Source organism: Oxyura jamaicensis, chromosome 7, assembly GCF_011077185.1.
Source record: "Oxyura jamaicensis isolate SHBP4307 breed ruddy duck chromosome 7, BPBGC_Ojam_1.0, whole genome shotgun sequence".
In the NCBI taxonomy this organism is placed as follows: domain Eukaryota; kingdom Metazoa; phylum Chordata; class Aves; order Anseriformes; family Anatidae; genus Oxyura; species Oxyura jamaicensis.
This window is the reverse complement of record NC_048899.1, coordinates 29,940,495-29,964,065: the sequence shown is the minus strand read 5'-3', so window position 1 is coordinate 29,964,065 and position 23,571 is coordinate 29,940,495. Positions and strand designations below refer to the sequence as shown.

Here is a 23,571-nt window from a genome sequence, read left to right as displayed (position 1 = left end):
TTTCCAGCTGCTGCCTGTGCCACCTGGGCTCCCTCGGGGCACGGAGGTGACGTTCCCTGCCCGTTCCCTGCCCGGAGGTGGCCCTTTGAGCCTGCGGCAGCTGGTGGGTGGGCCGGCAGGGATTTCACAGGCTGAGACTCTGGAGGAAGGGTGAGCACGGATGTCCTTGAAGGCGAGCTCAGCCCTGAGGGCTGTGGGACGCTGCGTCTGGGTTTCCTGGCACCGGTGCTGCTGGTTTCTAGGCTGGGCAGGTGGAGGCTGGCTGCATCTTTGGGGCAGGGGAGGAAAGTCCGTGCCTGTCCCTGGGCTAGCGGGAGGAAGAGGCGGGCCAGGAGTCCTCGCCGCATGTTGTGCTTGTGTCGTCAGTGTCCTGTGTGCATGGCGAGCCACCCGTCCTCAGCCCCGTGGGCACGGGGATGCCTGGGGAGCACCGCATTGCTGCCCCGTGCCCTCACTGTACAGCTGTCTAGCCATCAAATAAAGACAGGGTGTATCATCCGTGTCCGTGTCTCTGTTCACACCGTGAAGATGCTGCACGAGCCAGTGCGGCTGCAGGAGGTGCCCCACACGGGGCTGGTGTCACCCTGCTGTGACAGCAAGGGGGCTGCGAAGGGGGTCAGCCCCCTGTGGCAGCAGCACCAGGGCTTGTTTTGCCCAGGGACCAGCAATTCCCTATGGGGGATGCTGTGCACCAGCGGGGCGAGGTGGCCTGAGCTGGCCCAGGCTGGGGTCCGTTTGTGGGGCGCTTTGGGGGAGCTGCAGGCTCGGGGGGGGGGGGGGGGGGTAGGGTGTTCCCATGGGAGCCAACAAGCACGGGGCACGCAGCAGCTCGCTGCCAGCCCGAGCGGGCCGGGGGCCAAGCGGCGGCTGGAAGGAGCTATATATATATACACGACTTTATTTATATCTGTCCCCATCTGCGCCGGGGGGAGCGCCGCGCCCCGTCCTGCCCGACCTCTGCCTGGGGGCTATCTGCAGCCCCAGGGCCGGGCTGCCCGCGGCGATAAGGGGGCGGCCGGGGGGGGGGGGGCGGCACGAAGGGAGGGGAAGAAGGGAGGGAAGGAGAGGGCAGGGCCGGGCCCGGCGGGGCGGGGAGCGGCGGCGGGGCGGCGCCAGGGCCTGGCGGAGGCAGCGGCACCGGGAGGGACACCGGGAGGCGGCGGGGCCGGGGGCAGGTGAACGGGGCCGGGCCGGGCCGGGGGGCGGCGGCTGCTGGGGGAGGGGGGGGCGGGCGGGGGTCGCGGGGTTGCAGCGGGGACACGGGAGCGGGAACAGCGTGGGGCTGGGGGCAGCACAGCGTGGCCACAGCCCGGGTGTTGTCTCCTGGGACACTGCTGGGGCTCCTTCCAGCCCCGGGCACACCGCTGGTCCCCTCCTGTGTGCCCCCCGGTGTCACCCCACCGCGGGTCCGTGGTGGCATCCATCCACACCCCGTGTCCCCCCCCCTTCTGAGACCCCTCTCCCCGTCTCTCCGCAGCCCCCCGAGCGGCGAGGATGGTGCTGCTGGGGGGCTACTGCGAGGGCAACAGCTCGGCGGCGCAGGCGTGGGTGCAGCAGGGCTTCCAGCCCTGCTTCTTCTTCACGCTGGTGCCCGCCGTGCTGCTCAGCGTCTGCCTGCTGCTGGGCGCCCTGCAGTACGCCTGCTACGTCCGCTTCGGCCGCGCCATGGAGCCCAAATACATCCCTCGCTCGCGCCTCTACCGCGGCCAGGTCCTGCTGTCCCTGCTGCTGGCCCTGCAGCCCTTCGGGGGGCTGCTGTGGCAAGTGGGGGGGCCCGGGAGGCTGTACGGGTACATGGTGCTGCACGCCTGCCTCTGGGCCCTCAGCTGGGGCTGCGCCGTGGCCCTCCTGCAGCTGGAGCGCACGCGGGTGCTGGCGCACGACCGCACGCGGGGCCACGGCACCGTCCTCCTCCTCTTCTGGGCGCTGGCCTTCGCCGCCGAGAACCTGACGCTGGTGTGCTGGAGGAGCCCGCTGTGGTGGTGGGCGCTGGAGGACACCAACCAGAAGGTAGGCGGGCAGGGAAGGGGGACGGGGCACCTCGCTGGGGGGCCGCAGCGGCGTGGTGCTGGGAGAAGGCGTTGTGCACGGCACCGACACGCTCCTGGCACGTGGCTCTTTCACGCCCAGGGCGTGCAGGCTGCCGTGTTGCACCCGCGCAGCTCAGCCCTTGCTCCTGCTCCTCTCCGCCCCTGGTCCTCACTTCTCCCAGCTCGTGCCCGTCTCGAATCCGGCCGGGCTGTGCTGGGGGCAGGCTGCGGCACTGAGCCTTCTCCATCCAGGTGCAGTTTGGTTTCTGGCTGCTGCGTTACACCTGCACGTTCCTGCTCTTCGTCCTGGGCATGAAGGCGCCGGGGCTGCCCCACAAGCCCTACATGCTGCTGGTGAACGAGGAGGAGCGGGACGTGGAGAACAGCCAGGTGAGTCCCCGGGGGGACGGAGCGGTCTGGGGAAGAGGCTGAGGACAGAACAGACCCATCTCCCCCGGCACTGGCATCTTCAGGAGCTGCGGGGAGCGTGGCTTGGGGCCGTGTGAGCTCCCTGCGTGCTGGGAGGACGGAGCGGGGACCCCAGGAGGTCGGGGCTGGTTTTCTTGCCGGTGACCCCTCTCTCTCTGTGCTCCCCCAGCCGCTGCTGCAGGACGCGGGCAGGAGCACCTCCACCTGGAAGGATTTCCGGAGGAAGCTGCGGCTGCTGGCGCAGTACATGTGGCCTAAAGGCAACCGCCTGCTGCAGGCGCTGGTGCTCTTCTGCATGGCGCTCATGGGGCTGGAGCGGGCCATCAACGTCTTCGTCCCCATCTACTACAAGAACATCGGTGAGGTGCCTGGGGATGGTTGTCCTGGCTCACTGACGCCCCGTCCCTGCAGCGAGGAGGCCTGGGAGAGCCAAGGCTGGGGGGCTGGCTCCTCGCAGGCTGTGCCCTGAGAGCCTGCGTGCTCTGGGAATGAGCCCCCCGTGTCCTGCCGGGTGCCAGGGGGCAGAGGTATTTCTCTGGGGCTTCTCCCAGTGCTCCTCTCCTGCCTTTGCTGGCCGCCCAGCCCCAGGGCGCTGTGCCCAGGGATGTGCTTGCTGCCACATCCCGAAGGTGTGACGCCCTTTGAGTCCCCAGCTCGGCCATCACACTGCTCCTCTGGCACACCCCAGGGGATGCTGCATTTCGGGACGACTGCCCCCTCTGCTTCACCAAGTGCTGGGGGAGGGACACAAGTGACCTGGGAGGGTGCAGGGACCTGGCAGGAGCTGGGTCCTGGGGCAGGGGCTGGAGCTGGGTGCTGGGGCTGGTTCCCGTGGGGCACCCAGCGGTGCTCCCTGCCCCGACACGTGCCACCCGCTCTCCAGTGAATGAGCTGACGGAGGGTGCTCCCTGGCACACCCTGGCCTGGACCGTCTGCATCTACGTGGGGCTGAAGTTCCTGCAGGGCGGAGGCGCTGGTAAGGACCCGGGGAAGGACGGGCTGCTGGGGAGAGACGGCGTGGGGCACGTCTCCCTTGGGAGAGCAGCAACCGAGGCTGGGTCGCCCTGGCTGGGGACACCGCGGGGGGGACCCGATCCCCACTGACAGCCCCGTTGGCCCCCCGCAGGCTCCACCGGCTTCGTGAGCAACCTGCGCACCTTCCTGTGGGTGTGGGTGCAGCAGTTCACCAACCGGCAGGTGCAGGTGCAGCTCTTCGCCCACCTGCACGGCTTGTCCCTGCGCTGGCACCTGGGCCGCCGCACCGGCGAGGTCCTGCGCAGCGTGGACCGGGGCACCAGCAGCATCAACAGCCTGCTCAGGTCAGAGCGAGCCCGCGGCGGTGGCTGGGCTCACCCCGCCGACTGGCCTCGTGCGATGTCCCCCCTCTCCCCCACAGCTACATCGTCTTCAGCATCGTCCCCACCGTCACGGACATCGTCATCGGCATCGTTTATTTCACCTCCGTCTTCAGCGCCTGGTTCGGCCTCATCATCTTCGTGTGCATGAGCCTCTACCTGAGTGAGCGCGGTGGGGAAGCGGGGTGCTGAGCTGCCGGGGCTGCGGGCACCCAGCGACACAGCCCCTTCCCACCGCAGCTCTGACCATCTTCATCACCGAGTGGAGGACCAAGTACCGGCGGGACATGAACACGCGGGACAACGAGGCCAAGTCCCGGGCCGTGGACTCGCTCCTCAACTTCGAGACGGTGACGGCGGAGGGGCGAGGGTGGGCGCTGAGCATCACCGCCCGGTGCTGGGCAGGGTGCTGAGCCCGGCTCTGCGTCCCGCAGGTGAAGTACTACAACGCCGAGAGCTACGAGGTGAACCGCTTCAACGATGCCATCGTCAAGTACCAGGTACGGGGCGCTCAGCACCGGCTTGGAGGGGAAGGAGCCCAGCCAGCCTTGCGGGCAGTGACGGGGCTTTGCCGTGGTTCGGAGGGGGTCACAGAGGACCTCGCCTCTTGCAGCTGTCCGAGTGGAAGGTCAGCGCCTCGCTGGGCCTCCTCAACCAGACCCAGAACCTGGTCATCGGCCTGGGGCTGCTGGCGGGGTCGCTGCTCTGCGCCTACTTCGTCACCGAGAACAAGCTGCAGGTGAGGCCGGGGCCAGCCGGGGTGAGCCCTGCCTGGGGAGGGGTCCTGCTGCTGGGGGTGACGGGCACGTCTTCCCCCGGCCCTTCCAGGTGGGGGACTTTGTCCTCTTCGGCACCTACATCATCCAGCTCTACACACCGCTCAACTGGTTCGGGACGTACTACAGGTAGTGCTGCCCCATCCCCGGGAGCGCCTGGGTCGCGGTGTGCTCCCCAAACCCTTCCCTCTGCTCTTTGCCCCCCTTCCAGGATGATCCAGAACTCCTTCGTGGACATGGAGAACATGTTCGAGCTCTTCCACGAGGAGCAGGAGGTGGGGGGCCTCCTTCCTGAGCCCGCTCCCTGGCACGGCCCCTGGTGCTGAGGCTGGTGCCGAGGCCAGGTCTCTCTGCCCGGCAGGTGAAGGACGCGGTGAACGCCGGAGACCTGCGCCTGGAGGCCGGGCGCATCGAGTTTGAGAACGTGCACTTCAGCTACGTGGATGGGTACGGGGGGCTGGGGATGAGTCCAGCAACGGGAGCTGGCACTGGGACGTGGGGTACGGGAGGTGGCCCTGAACCCTGCTCCCTCTCCCAGGAAGGAAATCCTCCAGGACGTCTCCTTCTCCGTGATGCCTGGGCAGACCCTGGCCCTGGTGAGAGCAGGACTGCGGGCGTGGGGGACGAGGGGGTGGCGGGGACGGGGTGTGAAGGACTGGCCTCAAACCAGCACAGTCCTTCCTCGCTCAGCCCCTTGTGTCCAGCAGCGGGGGGGGGGGGTCTCTGTTGTCCCCAAATCCTTTGAGTGCAGGTGGGACCTTCGGGCTCGGGGAAGAGCACCATCATCCGCCTGCTCTTCCGCTTCTACGACGTGCGGGGTGGCTGCATCCGCATCGACGGGCAGGACATCTCCCAGGTGAGGCCCCCTGAGCACTGCAGGGCTGAGGGCAGGGTGGGAAGGGGGCGGTGGGGTCCGGGGGGGGGGCGTCTGGCTGAGCCCTCACGGCCCCCCCCACAACCTCCCCAGGTGAAGCAGGCGTCGCTGCGCACTCACATCGGGGTGGTGCCCCAGGACACGGTGCTCTTCAACGACACCATCGCCAACAACATCCGCTACGGACGGATCCTGGCCACCGATGAGGAGGTGCAGGAGGCAGCCCGGGCCGCCGACATCCACGACCGCATCCTTTCCTTCCCCGACGGTGAGACCCCGCAGCCCCTTCCCCGATTCCACGCCCTTGTGGCTCACGGGCTGGGCGCTGCTGGCCATGCTCTGCCTCTCCCTGCCGTCCCTCTGGGTCCTGTCCCTGTCTCGGAGGGACCGGCCCCGGTCATTCCTGCCCTCGTGCCTGCAGGGTACAACACCCAGGTGGGGGAGCGGGGGCTGAAGCTGAGCGGGGGGGAGAAGCAGCGCGTGGCCATCGCACGCACCATCCTGAAGGGCCCCCGCATCATCCTGCTGGACGAGGTAATGGAAAAGCCCCCCCCCCCCCTTTTTTCCCAGCCGTGCCCTGCAGCAGCCCCTCTTTGGAGGGCTGCCTCCCATACCCATGTCCCTCTCCCACAGGCCACCTCCGCGCTGGACACGGAGACCGAGAGGAACATCCAGGCCTCGCTGGCCAAGGTCTGCGCCCACCGCACCAGCATCGTCGTGGCACACAGGTAGGGACGGGCGGAAGGGGCTGATCCAGCTCCCAAAGCCCTCCTGCGGCGGGGTGGCAGGATTTCAGAGGGCACGGAGAAGGGCGAGCCCCTGCAGCTGTGCCGCGGCATCCTCCGGAGCAGCGCTTCCCAGGGGGCTGCTGCCTTTCCTGGCCAGCTTGGGGGCATCACCAAGGGCCCTTGGGCTGGCTCAGGAGGAGCAGGGACTTTCCTCACCCCCCTGGGTGAGCTCCTTGCGATGTGCAAGCCCCTTTTTGCCAGATTGAGCCCTGCTGCGGCAACGCCCTGCCTCTCCCCACAGGCTCTCCACCGTGGTGGGCGCAGACCAGATCCTGGTGCTCAAGGACGGGCGGATTGCAGAGCGTGGGAGGTGAGCGGCGGTCCGGGGGGCTTGGTGCTGGGGGAGACCCCGGCTCTGGGGCCAGCTCAGGTGCCTGCAGCCCCCCCCCGTCCCTGCAGGCACGAGGAGCTGCTGCAGAAGGGCGGCGTGTACGCCAGCATGTGGCTGCAGCAGCAGCAGGCTGGGGAAGAGGGCGAGAGCAAGGAGCGGCGCACCGAGAAGCCCCCCGGCAGCAAGAAGGGGCCGTGAGCACGGCCGGGGGCTCTGCTGTGACTCCGAACCAGGGCTCGGGCACCCGTGGTGCCCCCGACCCCGCCACCAGCTGCGGCTCCGTGTGTGCGCCAGGAGCGGCAGGGACTGGCTTGGACACTCCGCTGCGTTTGTACCCGTTTGGTTTGCTGTCGTGTAGCTCCTTAAACCAGGTCCCTCCCAGCTCCGTGCCTGCGTGCTCTGGGCAGGGTGCCTGCAGGGCCCCCCGGGGTAGGGGGCTGCGCTGCGGGCAGGGACGGGGATGGGGTGAGGGCACCGCCTGTGCCCGGGGGGTCACCAGCAGCTCTGCTGTGGAGCTCAGTCCAGCAGCCTGTCCCTGTCCCAGCACAAAGGGCTGTCAAAGGAAGCAAGAAGCAGTGCAGTTGGTGCCTGCTTTGTCCCCCCCGTGCTGCCACCCCGAACTTTGTGCCCCCATCCGCCTCCCCCCAGCTCGCAGCTCTGAGCCAGCAGCCCCAGCTCCAACCCACTGCTCCCGCACAGCCACTCCACACCTTGTGCTATGCCTTTATTTTCCACCAAGCAGCACTTTGACACGTTTCAGCACTCCTTCGGCCCAACCCCAACCCAGCTCCGGCCCAGGAGGCGCTGCTGCCAGGTGCCCAGCCCCGCAGCACCGGGCACGTCCGCACGGGCAGGAGCAGGTCCAGCAGGGAAACCTGAGAGAGCCGGCGAGAAAGCAGCACGGGGCAGCACCGACCTCCCCCAGGAGGCTGGCTGGATAAGACCCCAGCCCGGGGATCAGCTCCTGCCCGCGGGGAAGGAGGGTGCTGTGCGCCAGCCCTGGCTGCGTGCTGCTGCTCCCGAGGAGGGGATGACTTGCAGCACGGCTGGGGCTGGAGGGGGGATGAAGCCCCCCCAAGGCCAGCCCTGCCCTCTCCCCACATCCCCAGCGGTGACAGGCCACCAGCTGTGGGCTCAGCACCCTCCGTGCTTTGGTTACCGTGTGCTCGGGCTCACCCCCAGCCTGCACCTCCGCGGGAGCACCAGGGGTTTGCTGCACCCCCTGCACGCCGGGCTGAGATGTCGGTGTGCGTTTGGCGGCTGGCTGGCAGCCCCCGGGGGAGATGAGGTGGAGCCTGGCTCTTGTCAGCATCCAGGATGTCCAGGATGCCCTGACGGCATCCCCGCGGGAGGCCACGGCTGTCCCTCGTGCCACAGCAGGATGCCACCTCCGCGGGCGCACCGCCGCGTGCCTACGACATGCTGCAGTTGGACGGCTTCGAGCCGTGCGCCTGGGAGGGGAAGGAGCATGGGTGAGGGAGGCAGGACCGGCGTCTTCCTCCGGCCTGCAAGGGGCACAGGCAGGGCTCGAGCCCCCAGGAGCAGAACGTGGAGGGTGTATGTGGGGGGGGGTCCCAGGATCAGCCCCGCTCACCTGCCGCTGCAGCTGCTGGTACTCGGCTTCGCTTGCCGACAGCGCCTGGGCCAGTGCCAGGTCCTCCTCCTCCTGCGTGCTGTGGGGGCAGCGGAGCAGCGTGGGCCTCGTGCCCCCCCGGGGGGCAGCACCAAGCGGCGTGCCCCAGGACTCGCCATGCTCACCACCGACAGGCGGTCACGAGCGCGTCCCCCCCCCAGCACACCCGGGGCACAGAGCACAGCTCAGTGATGGCTCTGGACTCATCCCCGGCCACGCAAGGCCATTGTCACCCCCCCAGCCCCGTGACTCGGGGTCTGGCACCGCGTGTCCCCGGCCGTACCTGGGCGGCTGCGCCGAGCCGCGTGCTGACTCCGCCAGGGACAGCTCCAGAGCCCGCTGCAGCGCTTCCTCCTCGCTCTGAAACAAAGCCCGGTCAGCAGCCGCGCACGGGAACCCCCCCCCAAGCCCCCCCAGAAGCCCAGGGCAGCCCACTCACCAGTCCGTTCTGCAGCACGGCAGCCGGCGGGGAGGTGCTGGGGGTCTGGGACGCGGCTGCTCTGCCCCTGCAGACCGGGGAGAAGCTGGGTCACCGCCAGGGCAGCGCCAGCACGAGCGGGCACAGGGAGCGGGGAGCAGCTCCTGCGTCCCACGGGGAGCCGAGGCCGAGCGGGGTTGCCGCCAGACCTACCTGGCGGAGGGGCTGTCTGCGGGCTGGGCAGCTCCACTGCCTGGCGGGGTCACCGCTTTGGAGGAGGAGGCCTGGGCCCTAGCGAGCGCGGCGTGTCTGGGACAGACAGCGGGCCCGTGAGCGAGCGCTCCGCCATCACGGGACACCCCTGGGCGCTGAGCACCCAGGGCGAGGATGCCGGGTGAGTGAGGTACCTCCCCGGCATCCTCTTCCTCCCAGCCGTCCCCAGCGGTGGTATTTAGCTCCAGGACGTGGGATGTGAGCATGCAGCCGTCCCAGATAATGGCCGGGGGCAGGAGGAACTTGGTTTCTTCCCTGTCGCCCCACCAGCCCTGCCGTCCCCAGGCCCTCACCCGGCTGTGGAGAGCGAGTGCCCAGCCCCGCTGCAGTCGTGGTCCAGGGGGTGCCGGTGCTTCAGGCAGTAGTTCTTGTGGCACTGCTCGCAGATCACCTTCATCATCTCCTTCTGCTTGCAGCCGGGCTTCAAGCACTTGTTGGTGAAGATCTGCGAGCAGCGGTGGTGCCGGTGAGAAGGGACACACGGGGCCGTTTCGGGGGGCTCTGGGGCCTGTCTCCCGCTACCAGCTTCCCACAGACACTTTGTCAGCATGCACTAACGCTTCGGTCCTTACGGACAAGGGTTGCTGCGAGCACAAAACAGCACCAGGAGACTCGCCGAGCCCCACGGCAGCACCAGGGCTGGCTTCCCACAGCCCTCCCTGGCGAGAAGGGCAGCGAATTCCCGCAGCGAGCTGCTTCCCACACCCATCCTGCCTTTCCTCCAGCCCTGTGCTGCCCCCGGGGCTATCCCAGCCCCGAAATCACCCCACGAAGCCCTCCGACCCCTCCCGCCCTTCGGCTCCCACCTTGCGCTTGCGCTGCGCGGGGTCGGCCTTGCAGTGGCGGTCGATGTGCTCGCCCACCAGCACGTCGGGCATCTCCCCTCGCCTCACGGGCACCGGCGTGTTGCAGAGCGGGCACACGGGGACCTGCACGTCCTGCGGGCGGGGCGAAAAAGGCGTCGGGGGCACGAAGCCTTGGCCGGGCGGGCACGTCCCGCCGGCTCGCCCCTGGTTTGCTCGGCTCCAGCGGGGTGCGGGGTGCCGGGGGGAGCTGGGCACAGCCCTCCGGGTGTCCCTCCGGGTGTCCCTCCGGTCCATGGGGGGGGGGGGGGCGGGGGGGCCCCCCCCCCCCCCCCCCCCCCCACCCCCCGCGGCTCCGGGCCGGCGGCCGCTGCCCCCCCCGGCCCCGTGTCCCCCCCTTCTCTCCCTCCTTCCCTTCCCGGCCCTCACCCAGGCGCTGGCAGGGGGGCCAGGAGCAGTGCTCCCCCAGCTCCGGGAACTCCATGGCGGCCCCGATCCGTTTCCGTGCCGGCGTCACGCGGGGCGGGGACGCGCCCGGCGCCACCCCCGCGCGGTCACGGGGCGGCCCCACGGGGTCCTGCCGGTGCCCCGCCGCTGTCCTCCTCCTCCTGCCATCGGTCGTCCTTCGCCACCACCCCACCAGGCTGCCGCAGAGGGCACCGCTGGGCACCCCCCTGCAGCCCCCAGAGCCCGCCGGGGGGGAAGGGTCCTGCCCAGGCTGGGGGTCGAGGTGCTGAGCATCCCCAACCCCCCCCCCCCCAATCCGCAGCAGGGGGTGTTTTGCCCCACGCGGAGGGCTTCTTCTTGCTTTAAATATCGGGGGGTTCCCCACCGTTCCCCTCCCTTCCCCTTCCCTGTCTTTGCACCCCCCCCCCCCCTTCATTCCGCCCCAGCCCCGAGGCTCCCATCCTCTGCCTCGTAACCGAGCTCCCGGCTCTCTTCGAGGCGCTTCCCAGTCTTCAGGTGCCGTGCCGAGGTGGCTGACCCAGCAAGGAAGGGCTGCGGAGGTCAAGGGAGCTTGGCCAGCCAGCAGGGACAGGGGTCTGGGACAGGAGGGACGCACGAGAGGGGCGGCGGCAGGAAGAAACTGCAGCACGGAACGGGGCCAGGAGTGAATTTCATTGATTGCAAAAACTCCACAGCCACCCAGTAGCACAATTCAGACAGGGAAAAACAGGTATTGCCCGACACCGTGCTCCAGCAGTGATGTGAAAGATGCCAACAGGTTGCAGAAGGGGTCTCTCCACTTCACAGCGCCCCGCTGCTTCTGTCCCCTTGCTGCTCCGCGCTCCCCTCCCAAGACCCCTTGCCCTCCCCTAGCCCCTGAGAGCCGTGTCTGATGGTGCTCCCCATCCCTCCCCCCGAACTAAACCAACGGGAGTTAAAATTATTTACACTTTTAGCCATTTAAAAACCCAATAAAATAAGATTGCATATGTCCTACTGGGGATTTGGGTATTAGCAGCAGCTACAGCTAGCTCGGTACTCTGCGTGCAAAACGAAAGACAAACAGAAGACAGACCAAAATACTGCACCATTACTAGGAAGCGTTTGCTGGGGTTGGTGTTTCGATTGTGGCGTAAGGCTTCTAGGAGCCGGCTCCTCCCCAGCCGCGGGGCAGGGGTGTCTCCCGCTCAGCCAGCGAAGGCCGGGCTCTAGAAGGATGGAAAGGATTCGTTATTCCAGACACAGCACATTAACACTGACGCGTTTCCATCCCCGTCAACACAAACATCTAAAACCCGCTGCGCGTTCGCCACACGTGAGCTCTTCCTTCTTTCCAGTGACAATGGAGATAAAGGGGACGCGTGAAGAAGACCTAAGACATAGATGCTGCTGTCATCACTGCCTCCTCCTCGTCTCCTTGCTTTGGCAGCTCAGCGGGTGCGGGAGAGGGGGAAGCTGGAGCCGGAGCAGCAGGAGACTCTTGAGCTTCCTGCTCCTCCCCAAGCCCCAGCTCTACATCCATTTGCTCCAGCTCCCTCTGATCCAGTAGCTCAAAGTCTTCCGCTTCCTCCTCGTCCTCCGGTGAAGCTGCTGTCTCTGCCTCCACCGCTTCGGTCTCTGACAGCTGTGCTTGGAAGCTCAGTTTCTCTTCGGGCTCGGTGGGGAGGAACTCGGAGAGGGAGGGCCCCTCGCTGGCCTCTGAGGACCGCAGCAGGGCAGAGAGGGTGTTCTGCACCGCCGTGGTAATGGCAGTGGTGACGATCTCCTCGCTCAGCGTGTTGATGCAGATGCCCAGGCCCGGCGCAGGGACAGTCTCTGGCTCCGCGTTGCCTCCTGCCACTTGCCCGCTCCCGTTGAAGTGCGTATTTACAAAATGGAGAGGAGACGCGAGGCGAAGGATGGAGAGGTCAGAGTCCGCAGCCTCCTTCTCTGCCGAGTCCAGCTCACGGGCAGCGTGGGCAAGCTCGGGACCCAGAGGCACACCAAATGCTTCTTCATCGCTCTGTGGTCCCAGATCTCTGGAATGATATTCTTCCACGGAGGGAAACTCTGCCAGGTCCTTGGAAAACGACTCCTCTGGCTCACTGTGCAGACTCTGCTGATCCAGGTCTGGAAGGCACCAGCATTAACATCAGCATTAAGGCACGGGTCACCTTGTCTTGACCCAGAGCACTGACATTTCCCATCTACCTTCTCCCAGCTGACACATTAGGGCTTGCTTTTGAGCCTTCTCCCAGCTCTGGAAGCACAGCAGGAAGGCGTCTGCAGTTATTCCCTTCTCCTAGTGGCACGACTCACCTACAGCGTTCTCTTTTTTCAATCTGTTCTGTGTGCTCTGTGCCCAGAGAAGACCAGCTTCCCCAGCTCACACTGCATCTAGAGCACTCCACTAAAATCCCCCTGCAAATAGCTGGGTTCTCTCCCTGTCCTCCCCTTCAGAGGAACAGTTCTGGGTCAGGACACCCAGGGGAAGGGAGGCAGCAAAATATCCCGTCATATACCTTCAGAAACATCCGTCAGCTGTGGGGTGGTAGCCCTTGAGACAGAAAAGCCCCCGCTCTCCAGGATGGAAGCCTCCTCATCAGAGAGCTCAGAATCTGTGATCGACAGTGCCAGGGCAGTTTTCTTCACATCCACCTGCATGGGATGAAAAAGGGACAAGTTCCTGGCTGTCTGACTGTCAAACCAGAGCTTCCAGGCAGAAGGCTTTTGCTGGAGAGACTGCACAGGGACAGTATGATAGCAGGAGGGATCTGGGCAAAGTGTTCACTGCATTGCCAGCAAAGGTCAGTCTTAAATCACTGGCTTTCCTGCAGTAATTCATTGCCTGAAGCTTTGCCCACTCTCAGTGAAGAGCCTGAAAGAGCCAGAACAAGATGGGATCATCCTGCAGGAGTATCAGAAGGCTTTAATCCTTCTCATGGCAACGCCAAAGAGCAAAATACCCCTTCCCTCTTACTTTCACACTAGGCCCAAAGAAGTCTTCTACATGTAGCAGTGGCTCAAGTATCTGCATTCCTTTGGAAGCCAAAGTTTCCCACCTCACAGCCCCAGCTCCACGCCCAGAACTCCTGCAGAGGCAGACACTGGGCCCACTTCTGTGGTGCATGCATAGAAGGGTCCCACCCAGTCTGAGTTGAGAGCAGGGGACTGTGTAAGAGACTCTAGCACTGCTCATCTTCTTTTTCTAGTGGTGAGCAGAAGGGAAGCCTCCTGCACATGACACAGGGCAGCTAATTTCTTCAGGAGACTTCTGTCTTCTCTGAGCATGAAGCACAAGCATCAAGGCAATTCTGCAGGTCAGCAGGTGCCTGGAGCATTGCTCCCCTCACTAGCCCTGGGGCACTAAATTCTCAACACCCAGACTGGAGACAGTGTTCTTCATCAGACCAGCACCCTTCTCCCTCGGGATTCTTCAAAGTGACTTGTTGCTCTGCTGTTCACCCTTGTGGCTGCAGTCGGACCACACCTTGGTCCTCAAGCTGCAACAGACCGGAGAGGAGGGATTGGTTCCTGCATAGCTCTGCCGTGCTCTTACCACTGGGGAGAAGCCTGACAGCTCTGCCTCACTCTCACTCTCCGTCTCTGCTGTCGGCTCATCACCTGCTGCAGGCTCACTCTTCCCTTGGCGCTCTGTGAGGAAAAGAAGAAAGGCTTTCCATGAGACAAAGGAATTTTTATACATCACTCATCCACTACTTCTCTGTAAAACCACGCAGGTTTCCCAGAATCTAAGAGTTCCTAGAAACAATTATAACCCACTGCTCTAGTTCGCTGTTCCCAGGACAACAGGCACTTACCCTCCCAGTTACTCTCCCCCAGACCCTCAAGTTTCAGTCTGTTTTCCCCTGCTCTGTTGTAGCCTTTCAACACAAAACTGTTGTCAAACACGCTCTCCCCTTGTCCCTTTGCTAGGGCTCCACCCTGGGAGCACAGTGCCAGAAGGAGTCAGAGGGAAGGTGAGTCCTTACTCTTCTTCTCATGCTTGTGGTGCAGCGTCTCTGCCTTCATACTGTAGTCCAGTTTCATCAGGACAGGCTCCAATCGCGTGTACATCCTCTGGATCAGCTCGTGATAGACCACCAACGGCCAGAGAAGAATGCTGAGCACTGCAAACACAGGACGCGGGGAGCGTGAAACAGACCGAGCACAACGCAGCAAATTCACAGGGCGCCAGCAACTCTGCATCGAGGGAAGGGCAGTTGAATGGGATCTGCTTTCCATTTGACTGCCTGAAATCCTCACCCCTGGCTATTACTCGTTCCAAAGCAGCTTAATTAGACAGGTTTCCTTAGCCAGTCCCTGTCCTCCTTCACGTTGAGATAGATTTTTGTTGAGGTGAAGCACAAGCCCTCCACTTCAGCCACTGTGACTCAGCCCAGACATGCAACAAAGGCCCTGAAATGGGGCATTTAAAACTAAAAATCACCAAAACCTTCAGAAGGGGAGCAGCACAGAGCTCATATATAGATGCACCAGCGGCAGAGCACCTGAACCATCTTCAGAGTTAGCAGGGAATCATAATGCAGTTAATTTGCTAAACATGCAGTTTCTTTAATAACTCTCTCGATGTGGATTTGCCCACTCTAGGAAATGAGAAACTGCAGCTTTCTGCTTCTCCAGGACCTCAGCAGCACAGCCCCTCGGGTAGAAGAGGAAAGCAATGTTTTAATGGTGGCTCCCTCTCCTGCCTTTGCAGTTGTACTGCATGCACACACCTGAAGCAAGATTTCCCAGAGCTCCCTGCTTGTATTGATTTGTCATCTAGCACAGATGCCCGCAAGAAAACCACATGGATGTTTCTACCAGAGAGTCAACAGCACAGTTAGGTCACGTTTCAGCTTAAGTCACGAGAGAGAGCTGCTTATACTCACAAATGATGTAGGAGATCATTATGCCTGGAACATAGTGTCCAACTACAGCCAGAATCAGGCAGCCTGAACAGACACTCATGCAGAACTGAAGGAAGAGAGGAACAAAGAAGTGACAAGAGGCAGAGATACATCTATGCAACCAGCGCAGGAAACCCAGCTAGAGCAAAGAGAGGGATGCTCCTTACAAAGTCAGCACACCAGCCCTCCCCTCCTACCCCTGCCACAAGCAGTTAAAGCCGTTTGTTTTCTTGCCCAGCCTTGCACTGAGTACATTGGTTGTCACAACTCAGACGGGTTGGTCGGGTTAAGCTGTAAGCATTAGAGGTTCAAGCACAGAAGGTAACCCGAGACCCCAGTAAAATGATTCAAAACTTTATTGGATGCTTCTTTCTGAACTAAATGGTGTTCCTCGAGGCCGGGATGGGATCTCACAACCTGGCATTTTAGAGTACATCTCCTCTGCAGAGTTCAGCATTTTCAGGAAAGCCCACACTGTCCTGACAGAGACAGAAAGCTCTTACGGAGTCACCAGACAATGTGCCACTGCTATGCAATAAAGCAGCTGGCAAAAGCAGCAGCAGAACCCACATTCCCACCAGGCCGGGCTCTTCCTCCTCTGGAAAAAAGTGGAAGTATAATGGTGCAGCCCTGCCAGCCTGTCCTGCATTGCCTGGGGACGGGGAGAAGGGAGAACAGGCACCCTGCACGGCAGGGTACGGGTTAAGATCCTGACTACATCCAGCAATGAAGAGGTTTGTTCATAACAGGGAGGCCCTACAAAAGCTGGGGCCCTCTAAGGGCTTTGCTCCCTGTGGCCGTAGTCCCCTACCAACTGTTGCTGGGACGGCCTTTTAACAGAAGAGCAAGCAGCAGAGACAAAAACCCACTCCTGGCGCACTGGACCCCAGCAAGCTCCACATAATCCTCGTGGCTCATCTGTCCTATTTTTGTGCTAAGGTAACTCTTGTCTACAACCCTTTTCCAAACAACACGTCACAGCCATGGGAGCTCACGACAAGTTTCCATGCACTCAGGAACACTGCTGCATGTGGGCTTGGCTAGCTACAACCTGCCAATAGGTAGGACCAGCCTAAAGGGTTGAGTGGAGCCTACGAGAGGGTTGAGAGAGCCTGGAGGCTCCGCTTTCTTCTTCCTCCTCCCCATCTAAGAGCTTTCTTTGCATGCTAAGAAATAAAAATATAGTTAGCCATTCACAGAAGGCACCGAGTTCTGCTCCAGTTTACAAACACTGGAAGCCAATTACTCATTATTTAAGCTTCCCGTGGCATAGAGGCTGAAAGGAAGGAACAGCAAATGTTAAGCAGGGATAGCATTTGTAAACACATTGATTTGACATTCCTCCACCTCCTAGGCAATGGAAAGAAAAGCCCCTGCACAGAAGAGTAGGTATCTCCAGCTTACCTTGGCAGGATTTTGCCTCTTGTACTGTAGCAGTTCCTGCAGGTACAGCCTGAAGGTGACCCAGCTCTCTGCCAGGCAGTGGCACAGCTCAGGGACACTGAGCAGGTGAGGCTGTGCCCCTGAAGTCACCCCCTCACTAGAGACAGACAAGAGCAAGAAGACAACCTTTGAACACGGTCTGCTTGGTTTGGGGGTACAGCTGCACAGGGCAGCGGAGATCCCTACCCGAGGCTCGGCAATACTGACTGCATCTGCAGCTGAACTCTGGAAGCCGCTTGATTTGTAGACATGTTTTTAACCAGGAAGAGAGCCAAGAGACAGCTGAGCCAAGCAGCAGACACCATGCCACAGCATTCCCATGCCACAGGCCCAAGATGCACAGCAGTTTTTGCTCAAAGCCACACAGACAGAAGCGCTGGAGGTGGAACCAGTTACGGGGCCTTCTCTGGCACCAAGTCCGAGGTGAGGGAAGTGCAGTGCTCAGACCTGTAATCACGGCCAAGCACAGGCTGCCACAAGCAGCACTTAGAGCCTGCAAAAGTCAGTCTCAGGGATTTCCTTCTCTCTGGAGGAGTCTTAAAACAGTCCAGGACAGGTCCAGGAAAGAAACCTGAGAGGTCCTAACATCAGAAGCACCTGAGCTTTATTGCTCCTTCAAGATCATTAACTTTCCCCCGAGTCTCCAACTGTGGCTCCTGAGCTGCTAACCAGCCACCAGTGCAGGAGAAACCACTACCAAGGTTTCACAGAAGGAGCCATGCAGTCTGCTGAGAACAGCAAAGAGGGCAGGTGAGATCACCACACTAAATTAAGGCATCTCCACTCTCCCCTTTCACCGAGAAGCACGTTGCTGAGCTTACCTGTCCCCTCCTGGCTCCTCCGAGGGCTGTGCTGTAGGGAGAACAGAGATCAGTCAGCCAAGTGAAAAATAAAACCTGACATTTTTACCAGTCGAGCAGAGCACAGCTGGAAACGTTATCACCTTTATCCGGGGATGCACCCTGGGGACCTTCTCCGTGCTCTCAAGCAAGCAGGAATCACTGGCTTGGAGTCTGCACGGCGCAGGCTTCAGTCAAGTCTGAAGCCCCACACGTCTGGGCAGTGCCATCCTCTTGGGATGCGGAGCCATCCCTGAAGACAATCGCAGCTGCCCAGCCCTTGTCATTCACACAGGACTGCCAGCACCATCCCTGAGCTGGGCAGTGCTTCAGCTCCCTCCCCGGAGCTCCACGCAGAGCTGCGTTTCCCTCTGACCAGACCACAGTCCCTGGCAGGATGCTGCGTACAAATGCCAGAGATCTCCCTGCTGCCTCTGCCCTTTCCCGAGGAATTAAGTACCAAATAGCAGCCTCATGCATAATTATCTAATTTTAGGGCTCTTTTGTCTCCTGACAGCCCTCCGTGCCAGCAAGGCACAGATATAACCACCCTGCTAAGTCTGGATAAGAAAGCTTCTCCCATTTCCCTCTGCGTCCAACCCAGCGACGATCAAGCAGGGGCTCCACGCAGAGCTAAGGGAGGAGCGGTGCTTCAGTGGCAGAGCTCACGTATGATTATGCTCTGCTTTTAGAGGAAAAACATCCCAAATATTTCTATGACAACTGGGACCTACGAGCCTGGCCGCCCATGGATTTGGGTGTCCTGATGACGAGTGTCTAAGGACGTACAGGGCCCAGAGTCCTTCCAGCAGCAGAATCTTCATGAGGATCCCCAGAACAAGGCCTTGGTGATGTTGTGAAGGCCTCTCAGGGTCTACACAACAGGGACTTAAAAACGCAACATGAGCCCAAAGGGGTTTGGAGCCTCCCTGGAGCCATCAGCAGGCGAGAGCGGCAGTGGCTTCCCAAGGAAAGGGGCCCCATCACCATTTTCCCAAGGCAGAGGACGCCGGGCCAAGTATGTCAGACTCCTCCTATCGCCGCAGGCACTGCACCAGTGCAGTGGAGCGGGAGGCTGTCCGCAGAGGGGAGGAGGCAATTCTTTGAGAGCGTGACCCAGATTTCCAGTAATCGGGCCTGACAAGAGGAGTCAACCGCCCTCAGCCCGGGCTGCCCAGCCGCTCCCCTGCCCACCGGGCACATCAGGAGCTCAGGCTTATGGCCTCTGCAGGAGAGAAGGGCGTTACGGATGCAGCTGCACCCCTGTGGGGCACTTGCTTCTCTCTCACAACCGCCGCTGTTGTGTTTTGTTATTGTGCGCGGGAATCTAAAGCAGCTTAATGGCAGCGCGCAGCAATCCAGCCGTATCTCAAAGCCTCATCTTTTATCTGCAATAAAGCACCAAAGAAATTACATTTGGCATCGGCCCAGCTGTGACTGCTGGCTACGCTGGCTGTACCAGCTACCGAACGAGGCGCGGGGACGCTCGCCGCTCCCCGCTGGACAGGCGCACAGTGAGCAGGGTGGCACAGAGCTCCTCCCGGACTGCCGTAGTCCGAGCCACCCAAAATATGCCAGCAGAGGGAGCGAAACGGTTCTCAACCGCTTCCGAAGGTTTCAGAGAGACTTTTGGGAGCTGCAGAGCGTTTCAGCGGGCTGCAGCGTTCACGTGATTTAACCTCCCTGGCAAAACACGGCCTGTCATTAAATCCAGCAGCATCTTCCTTCCTGCAAGAGCGCAATCTGCCCGCTGCCCAGCCCGGCGCACCGGAGCCTTACACCAGCTGGAGGAACACTACAACCACCGTAAATCCAGAGCTTGCTCAGGTAAGGCTTAACTCCAAGCCGTGCTGCAACACCGCCGAGCCGCAGCACAATTAGGCCAGCGAGCAGAACACCCAGCTGGCCTCACCTCATCAATAACCGGCCGAAACCTTGCTGTCAGCATTTCGCGCCGGGCTGCGGATTAATACAAACCGCTTGACACACACCAGGCTCTGCCGGGAGAGAGCAGTCAGCCACGCGGGAGTTTAAGTTACACGCTGGTACTGACAAATCGTCACCGATGGATTCCTTGGCTCTTACAGGTTTTCAACGCTTCCCCAAGCAGCATTCTTCATCCGTGTGTACACTTTAGCTAGAAAGCAGGGGCCCTTTTTAAGGAGTAGCAGCATTCAACCGCAACGCAGCCATCGCCAGAGCTCTCCTACACTAAACTCTCGCTGAAACACAGCTGCTGAACAACAAGGCCACGAAAACCATCCCTACTTGATAGCTGTTTCGGGAGAAAACAGGAGGTGCTTCCCAAGTCCTTAATATTTCGGTGGAACCCCACAAAGTGGTGACTACATATGGAGAAAATACCCTGCACTCAAGCTGGAAATACGCAGTCCGGTCCGACAGGACCCGTAAAGGTTGTGCATCTCGGTGCTGTTAGTGCCTCCCCGATCACAAAGCGTGAGTAACTGCAAAATATATGCTGAGGTTTTAGCATTCCTTCAGAAGTGATGTTATAAGCAGCCACCCGAGACATGCAGAACTGCCACAAGCTGAGGTTTGTGTATATACGTGCCAGTTCTTAAAGGTGTGGTACTGACCTACTTCCAAAATGCTCCTGGAAAGGCTTACAGGAAGCACTGAGGAGGAAAGCCACAACGCTACAGCCCTGCTTCAGCGGGAGTCACACAAAAACCCCTAAGTATTTAGCAGGGTCAATTCCACAGGAGGCCCCTCATGAACGCAGAACACTGCTCCTTCCTTGTGGAGGCTGGGGAAACGTGCTCTAGGGGACTCTGTCAAAACTGGGGCTGTGACCTAACCAGGTACATCAGAAAGGGGTCCCCGTTCCTTGCTTTCAGCAGCTGGGAAGCAGCAAGCAGCCAGAAGGGAGTGAAACGTAGGGGAGAGCACCACTGAGGAGCTGCTCAGCAGGGTGTGCACTGACTTCTTACAGAGCCGGTGTCACAGGAACTTCTGGTGGAACTCCTGGCTTTGCGCGTTGCCTTTTTTGTGTGCCTTTGTTGGTTTTGTTTTGTTGTTGTTTCCATTCCTCGCTGCTCTGTATCACACAAACGGATTTCAGTACGGATTTCCTATTCCCTCTGTGACAGCACAACTTTTACAGGGCTGGTGCTTTCTGGAGTGATTCTACCCCTACCTGCCTCAATAACACCATTCTGTACTGGACACCAAGCCTTTGCATTTCTGGCCACGTTTCAAGCGAGATGTTTTGGGTTGGCTTTAAACTATTCCCTTAAAAAAACAATGTGAATAAGCAGGAAATTAAATTGGCCATTCCAGTTTGGCTGCCTGGTTACCTCAACCACACAAAGCAAACAGTTTTGAGACTACAGCTGAAACGTATCTAATCTTATCAGGACTTGTGTGAAAGCACCCTTTAAGTCAGTACCCTTCTAGGTCAAATAAAGGGCACCTTACAAACACGCATATAGAGGGGCTTTCATTCAGAAAGCCTCCCCAGAGCAGAGGGAGAAGGATGGAGGGCCCCAAGCTGCCTTTGAACAGCAGCAGTAGGCAGGTCTAAGTCCAGTTACTTAAAAATAAACTCCAGTGAAGGAGGCACTCGAAGCAGACAGCAGCCTTCCATGCCTATCATCGCCATGAGACTACTCCTCTCGGTGCTTTTGTGCCTGATGTTGGCAAAGACCCTTCGATAAAAGGGGGAGATAAGGCAGACTGGGCTCCCTGATTAGCTGGAGGCCAGGTGCCGTGCAGCACAGCACAATACGCCGACTGTCCCGGACCTCAGCGCCCGCTCTGCTACCTGCCGCCAGGGGAAGTGGCTCTCAGCGGCTCTGCCTCTTTTAGGGCGTGAGCCCACGCTGCACTTAACTAGCACCAGCGTAATTCAACCCCCCCCCCGTTTCCTTCCCCCAGCTCAGGGCTGTAACGCTCGTTCTCCGTGACACCTGCAGGAGAGGAAGGACGCAGCAGAAACACCGCATCATCCCTGTCACCAGCCTCCCTGACACGCCAGCTTGGGCACCCTTAGTCACGCTCACCAGGAACTACTCACGGCGCTGCCAGCAATTCTGTCAGTCCTCAAGGACTCGGCACGCTGCTCTCCACAGGCAAAGGCTTGCCCAGGGGGCACCTGCTGGCACTTTGACACAAACAGGCAAGGGGCAGCAGGGCCAAAGCCTGCAGTTACAGCAGGAACAGGGCTCTAGGAGAGCCAGGAAAGGGCCAGCTGCGGCCACGAGAACTGTGTCGCTAGCTCCAGTGCTACCCGTTACCTACCTGAGAAGTCAAACAGGAACCTGGGCTTCCACCTCTCCAGCAAGAGGATGCCAAGGAGGGACATGCTGAGGAGAAAGAGGGGTCTCAGGGAAGTGGAGGAAAACAACCTAGAAATCAAACGAGAAATGGTTAGCTGGGGGAAGCGAGCAGATCCGGCTCAGCGTAGGGCAGAGCAGACACATCCGACAGCCAGGGGCTGATGCGGCGAACGCTGCACGCTGCAGGCACCCCCCCGCCCCCGGGCGCTGTCAAATGGCGCCTTTGCCCACGACCAGACAGCTGCCTGCCTGCCTGCCATCTCCCAGCGCTCTCCTCCCCTGCTGCCGAGCTCCTCCTCCGGTTGTAAAACACGGCTAACGCTCCGCTGTACTAGTACGAGTCCCTCCAAATCCTCAAGGTGGAGGCTCCAGATAACGTCAATACGAACCGCCGTGGCAGGCCCTGCAGAAGGCTGCCTGGGAATCGGCCTCTTTTCTGGAAACTCGCGTCCCGTTTCTCCTCGCCAGGCCCAGCGCCGCCCCCAGGCAGCACCCAAACAGCCCCTGCACCTGCTCCGAGGGGCCCGCTCTTCCGCCACGAGCCTCTCCGCGTTTACTCAGAGCCCAGCACTTAACTGGCTTAGGCGCCCACTTGACTCTATCGCAAAACCTTTCATGGCCCTCACCAACACGTTGGCTCGAGCCAAGCACCAGCTCACACAGCACTCACGCAGCCACGCGATCCCCAGGAGCTCATCTGCCCGCTTCCTGATGTATCTACAACATCTAACTTCATAAACTCAGCGGCGGAGGTCCCAGGTGGCCGTCGGCATTCCCCCTCTTCTCCAAGAACGCCGGCGCTTCCCTCCAGCACCGAGCTGCTTTGAAGTCACCCCAGAAACAGCCACCAGGGAAACGCTGTCACCCTCCGTCCAGCAACAGGAGCCCCTCTCCGGGAAGGAAGGGCAGCTCCACTACCTCACCTTCCCCCTCTTCAACGAGCACACTTCTGAAGCTAACACCAAACATCAAGAATTGGAGAGCACGAGGGTGCGGGGCTGTGCTCCACAAGGCACAGCCGGCTGCAGGGGGCTCAGGGCCATCCGTCCCACCGAGGACACCCACACGCTGTCCGGCGACACGCCGTGACCCGAACAACAAAGCTCTCATCCTTCCTCATGGGACAGCAGCTCTGTAGCCTAACGCGTCAGCTCCGGCAGAATTTCCTCCTGTTCCTCTTTGTTTACGGATTTCAGATGAGGGACGCCGGCCGAATCCTCCCCGGGACTGGGAATAATTCCTCCCCGTCCACGACTTTTAAACCTCCCTCCGCCGTCACGTATCCTGTATTTCTCTCCCGGCCCTTCAGCCACCACCGTTCACCGCTCAGGGCACGCGTTTCCCCCTCCTGCTAACTCCAAAGTCTCCGCTCCCCTCCAGCCGGGTCCCGCCGAGGAGCGGGGTGAGCCGTCCTGCCCCTCCGCCAGCCTCAGCCCGGCTGCCTCCATCCGGCGGGGGTGGACGGGCAGCACCGCCCGCGCTTCCAAAGCACCGGTCGGGGTCAAAACGAAGCAAAAATAAACGATTAATTTTAAAAATAAAGACCGAAATGAAGCGGAAAAGGGGCCGCGGGGTGCCCGGGGGGTACCCGGGGGTGTCCCACAGGTATCGGGGGGGATCCTTGTGGTAACCGTGGGGGGGTCCCGGGGGTGCACCAGGGGTGTCCGGGGGGGTCCTAGGGGTACCGAGGGGTGTCCCGGGGGCATCGGGGGGAGCCCCGGGGGTATGTGGGGGTGCCCCGGGGGTACCCGAGGGTGCCCTGGGGATAACCGGGGGGGGTCCCAGAGATATCCAGGGGGGTCTTGGAGGAATCCGGGGGTGCCCCGGGGGTGCCCCAGGGGTATTGGGGGGCACCCCAAGGGTATCCGGGAGTGCCCCTGTGGTGTCCCGGTCCCGTCCCCGTGGTGTCCCGGTGCCCCCCGCCGCCCCCAACCCCCCCCCC

The 23,571-nt window shown here is 61.5% G+C and overlaps 4 protein-coding genes and 1 long non-coding RNA gene across 8 annotated transcripts in view; 2 read left to right on the top strand and 3 right to left on the bottom strand.

Moving 5' to 3' along the window:
- Positions 1 to 943: 943 nt before the first annotated feature.
- On the top strand, positions 944 to 23,556 carry ABCB6 (ATP binding cassette subfamily B member 6 (Langereis blood group)). Of its 4 annotated transcripts, XM_035330983.1 has the most exons (21): positions 1,127 to 1,175; positions 1,478 to 2,010; positions 2,283 to 2,420; positions 2,629 to 2,818; positions 3,343 to 3,435; positions 3,586 to 3,778; positions 3,856 to 3,977; positions 4,055 to 4,164; positions 4,249 to 4,314; positions 4,428 to 4,553; positions 4,643 to 4,719; positions 4,802 to 4,865; positions 4,952 to 5,037; positions 5,129 to 5,186; positions 5,342 to 5,446; positions 5,558 to 5,732; positions 5,886 to 5,998; positions 6,098 to 6,192; positions 6,494 to 6,562; positions 6,652 to 6,824; positions 23,525 to 23,556. In XM_035330983.1, exons 2-20 carry the CDS (start codon positions 1,495 to 1,497, stop codon positions 6,779 to 6,781), a joined length of 2,526 nt encoding a protein of 841 aa, XP_035186874.1. In that variant the 5' UTR covers positions 1,127 to 1,175; positions 1,478 to 1,494; the 3' UTR covers positions 6,782 to 6,824; positions 23,525 to 23,556. The 4 variants fall into 4 exon arrangements, with proteins under 4 accessions (XP_035186876.1, XP_035186874.1, XP_035186873.1 ...); XM_035330985.1 differs by lacking the exons at positions 1,127 to 1,175; positions 23,525 to 23,556 and adding an exon at positions 944 to 1,011 and having other exon boundaries at positions 6,652 to 6,964; XM_035330982.1 differs by lacking the exon at positions 23,525 to 23,556 and having other exon boundaries at positions 6,652 to 6,964.
- Positions 7,868 to 10,007, bottom strand: ZFAND2B (zinc finger AN1-type containing 2B). The gene is made up of 7 exons (XM_035330949.1): positions 9,714 to 10,007; positions 9,201 to 9,352; positions 8,848 to 8,943; positions 8,656 to 8,722; positions 8,500 to 8,576; positions 8,178 to 8,256; positions 7,868 to 8,034 (listed from the first exon to the last, which is right to left on the bottom strand). Exons 1-7 carry the CDS (start codon positions 10,005 to 10,007, stop codon positions 7,996 to 7,998), a joined length of 804 nt encoding a protein of 267 aa, XP_035186840.1. The 3' UTR covers positions 7,868 to 7,995.
- The window catches only part of RETREG2 (reticulophagy regulator family member 2), a 25,691-nt gene continuing 13,211 nt past the window's right edge, over positions 11,092 to 23,571 (bottom strand). Inside the window, exons 2-9 of the mRNA XM_035330986.1 lie at positions 21,592 to 21,698; positions 17,314 to 17,344; positions 16,454 to 16,589; positions 15,032 to 15,116; positions 14,129 to 14,266; positions 13,696 to 13,790; positions 12,659 to 12,794; positions 11,092 to 12,266 (exon numbers count right to left, since the gene is read on the bottom strand). Of these exons, the coding sequence (XP_035186877.1) occupies positions 11,530 to 12,266; positions 12,659 to 12,794; positions 13,696 to 13,790; positions 14,129 to 14,266; positions 15,032 to 15,116; positions 16,454 to 16,589; positions 17,314 to 17,344; positions 21,592 to 21,655 (1,422 nt within the window). The 5' untranslated portion in view covers positions 21,656 to 21,698 and the 3' untranslated portion in view covers positions 11,092 to 11,529. The remainder of the gene's footprint in view (positions 12,267 to 12,658; positions 12,795 to 13,695; positions 13,791 to 14,128; positions 14,267 to 15,031; positions 15,117 to 16,453; positions 16,590 to 17,313; positions 17,345 to 21,591; positions 21,699 to 23,571) is intronic.
- Positions 20,342 to 21,576, bottom strand: LOC118169602. The gene is made up of 2 exons (XR_004752190.1): positions 21,080 to 21,576; positions 20,342 to 21,032 (listed from the first exon to the last, which is right to left on the bottom strand). It is a non-coding gene; the product is annotated as an uncharacterized LOC118169602 (long non-coding RNA).
- Positions 23,179 to 23,571, top strand: part of CNPPD1 (cyclin Pas1/PHO80 domain containing 1) — a 5,273-nt gene continuing 4,880 nt past the window's right edge. Inside the window, exon 1 of the mRNA XM_035330948.1 lies at positions 23,179 to 23,234. Coding sequence (XP_035186839.1) covers positions 23,179 to 23,234 — 56 coding nt within the window. The remainder of the gene's footprint in view (positions 23,235 to 23,571) is intronic.

What these genes read in the sequence shown, in the direction of transcription:
- ABCB6 (XM_035330983.1), top strand. Translation starts at nt 1,495, where the DNA reads ATGGTGCTGCTGGGGGGCTACTGCGAGGGCAACAGCTCGGCGGCGCAG. An exon ending in CGCTCCTCAACTTCGAGACG is followed by an intron (nt 4,165 to 4,248) that starts GTGACGGCGGAG and finishes TGCGTCCCGCAG; the next exon opens with GTGAAGTACTACAACGCCGA. An exon ending in CACTTCAGCTACGTGGATGG is followed by an intron (nt 5,038 to 5,128) that starts GTACGGGGGGCT and finishes TCCCTCTCCCAG; the next exon opens with GAAGGAAATCCTCCAGGACG.
- ZFAND2B (XM_035330949.1), bottom strand. Translation starts at nt 10,007, where the DNA reads ATGGACCGGAGGGACACCCGGAGGGACACCCGGAGGGCTGTGCCCAGC. An exon ending in GCAGACAGCCCCTCCGCCAG is followed by an intron (nt 8,723 to 8,847) that starts GTAGGTCTGGCG and finishes CCCGGTCTGCAG; the next exon opens with GGGCAGAGCAGCCGCGTCCC. An exon ending in ACCAGCAGCTGCAGCGGCAG is followed by an intron (nt 8,035 to 8,177) that starts GTGAGCGGGGCT and finishes TTCCCCTCCCAG; the next exon opens with GCGCACGGCTCGAAGCCGTC.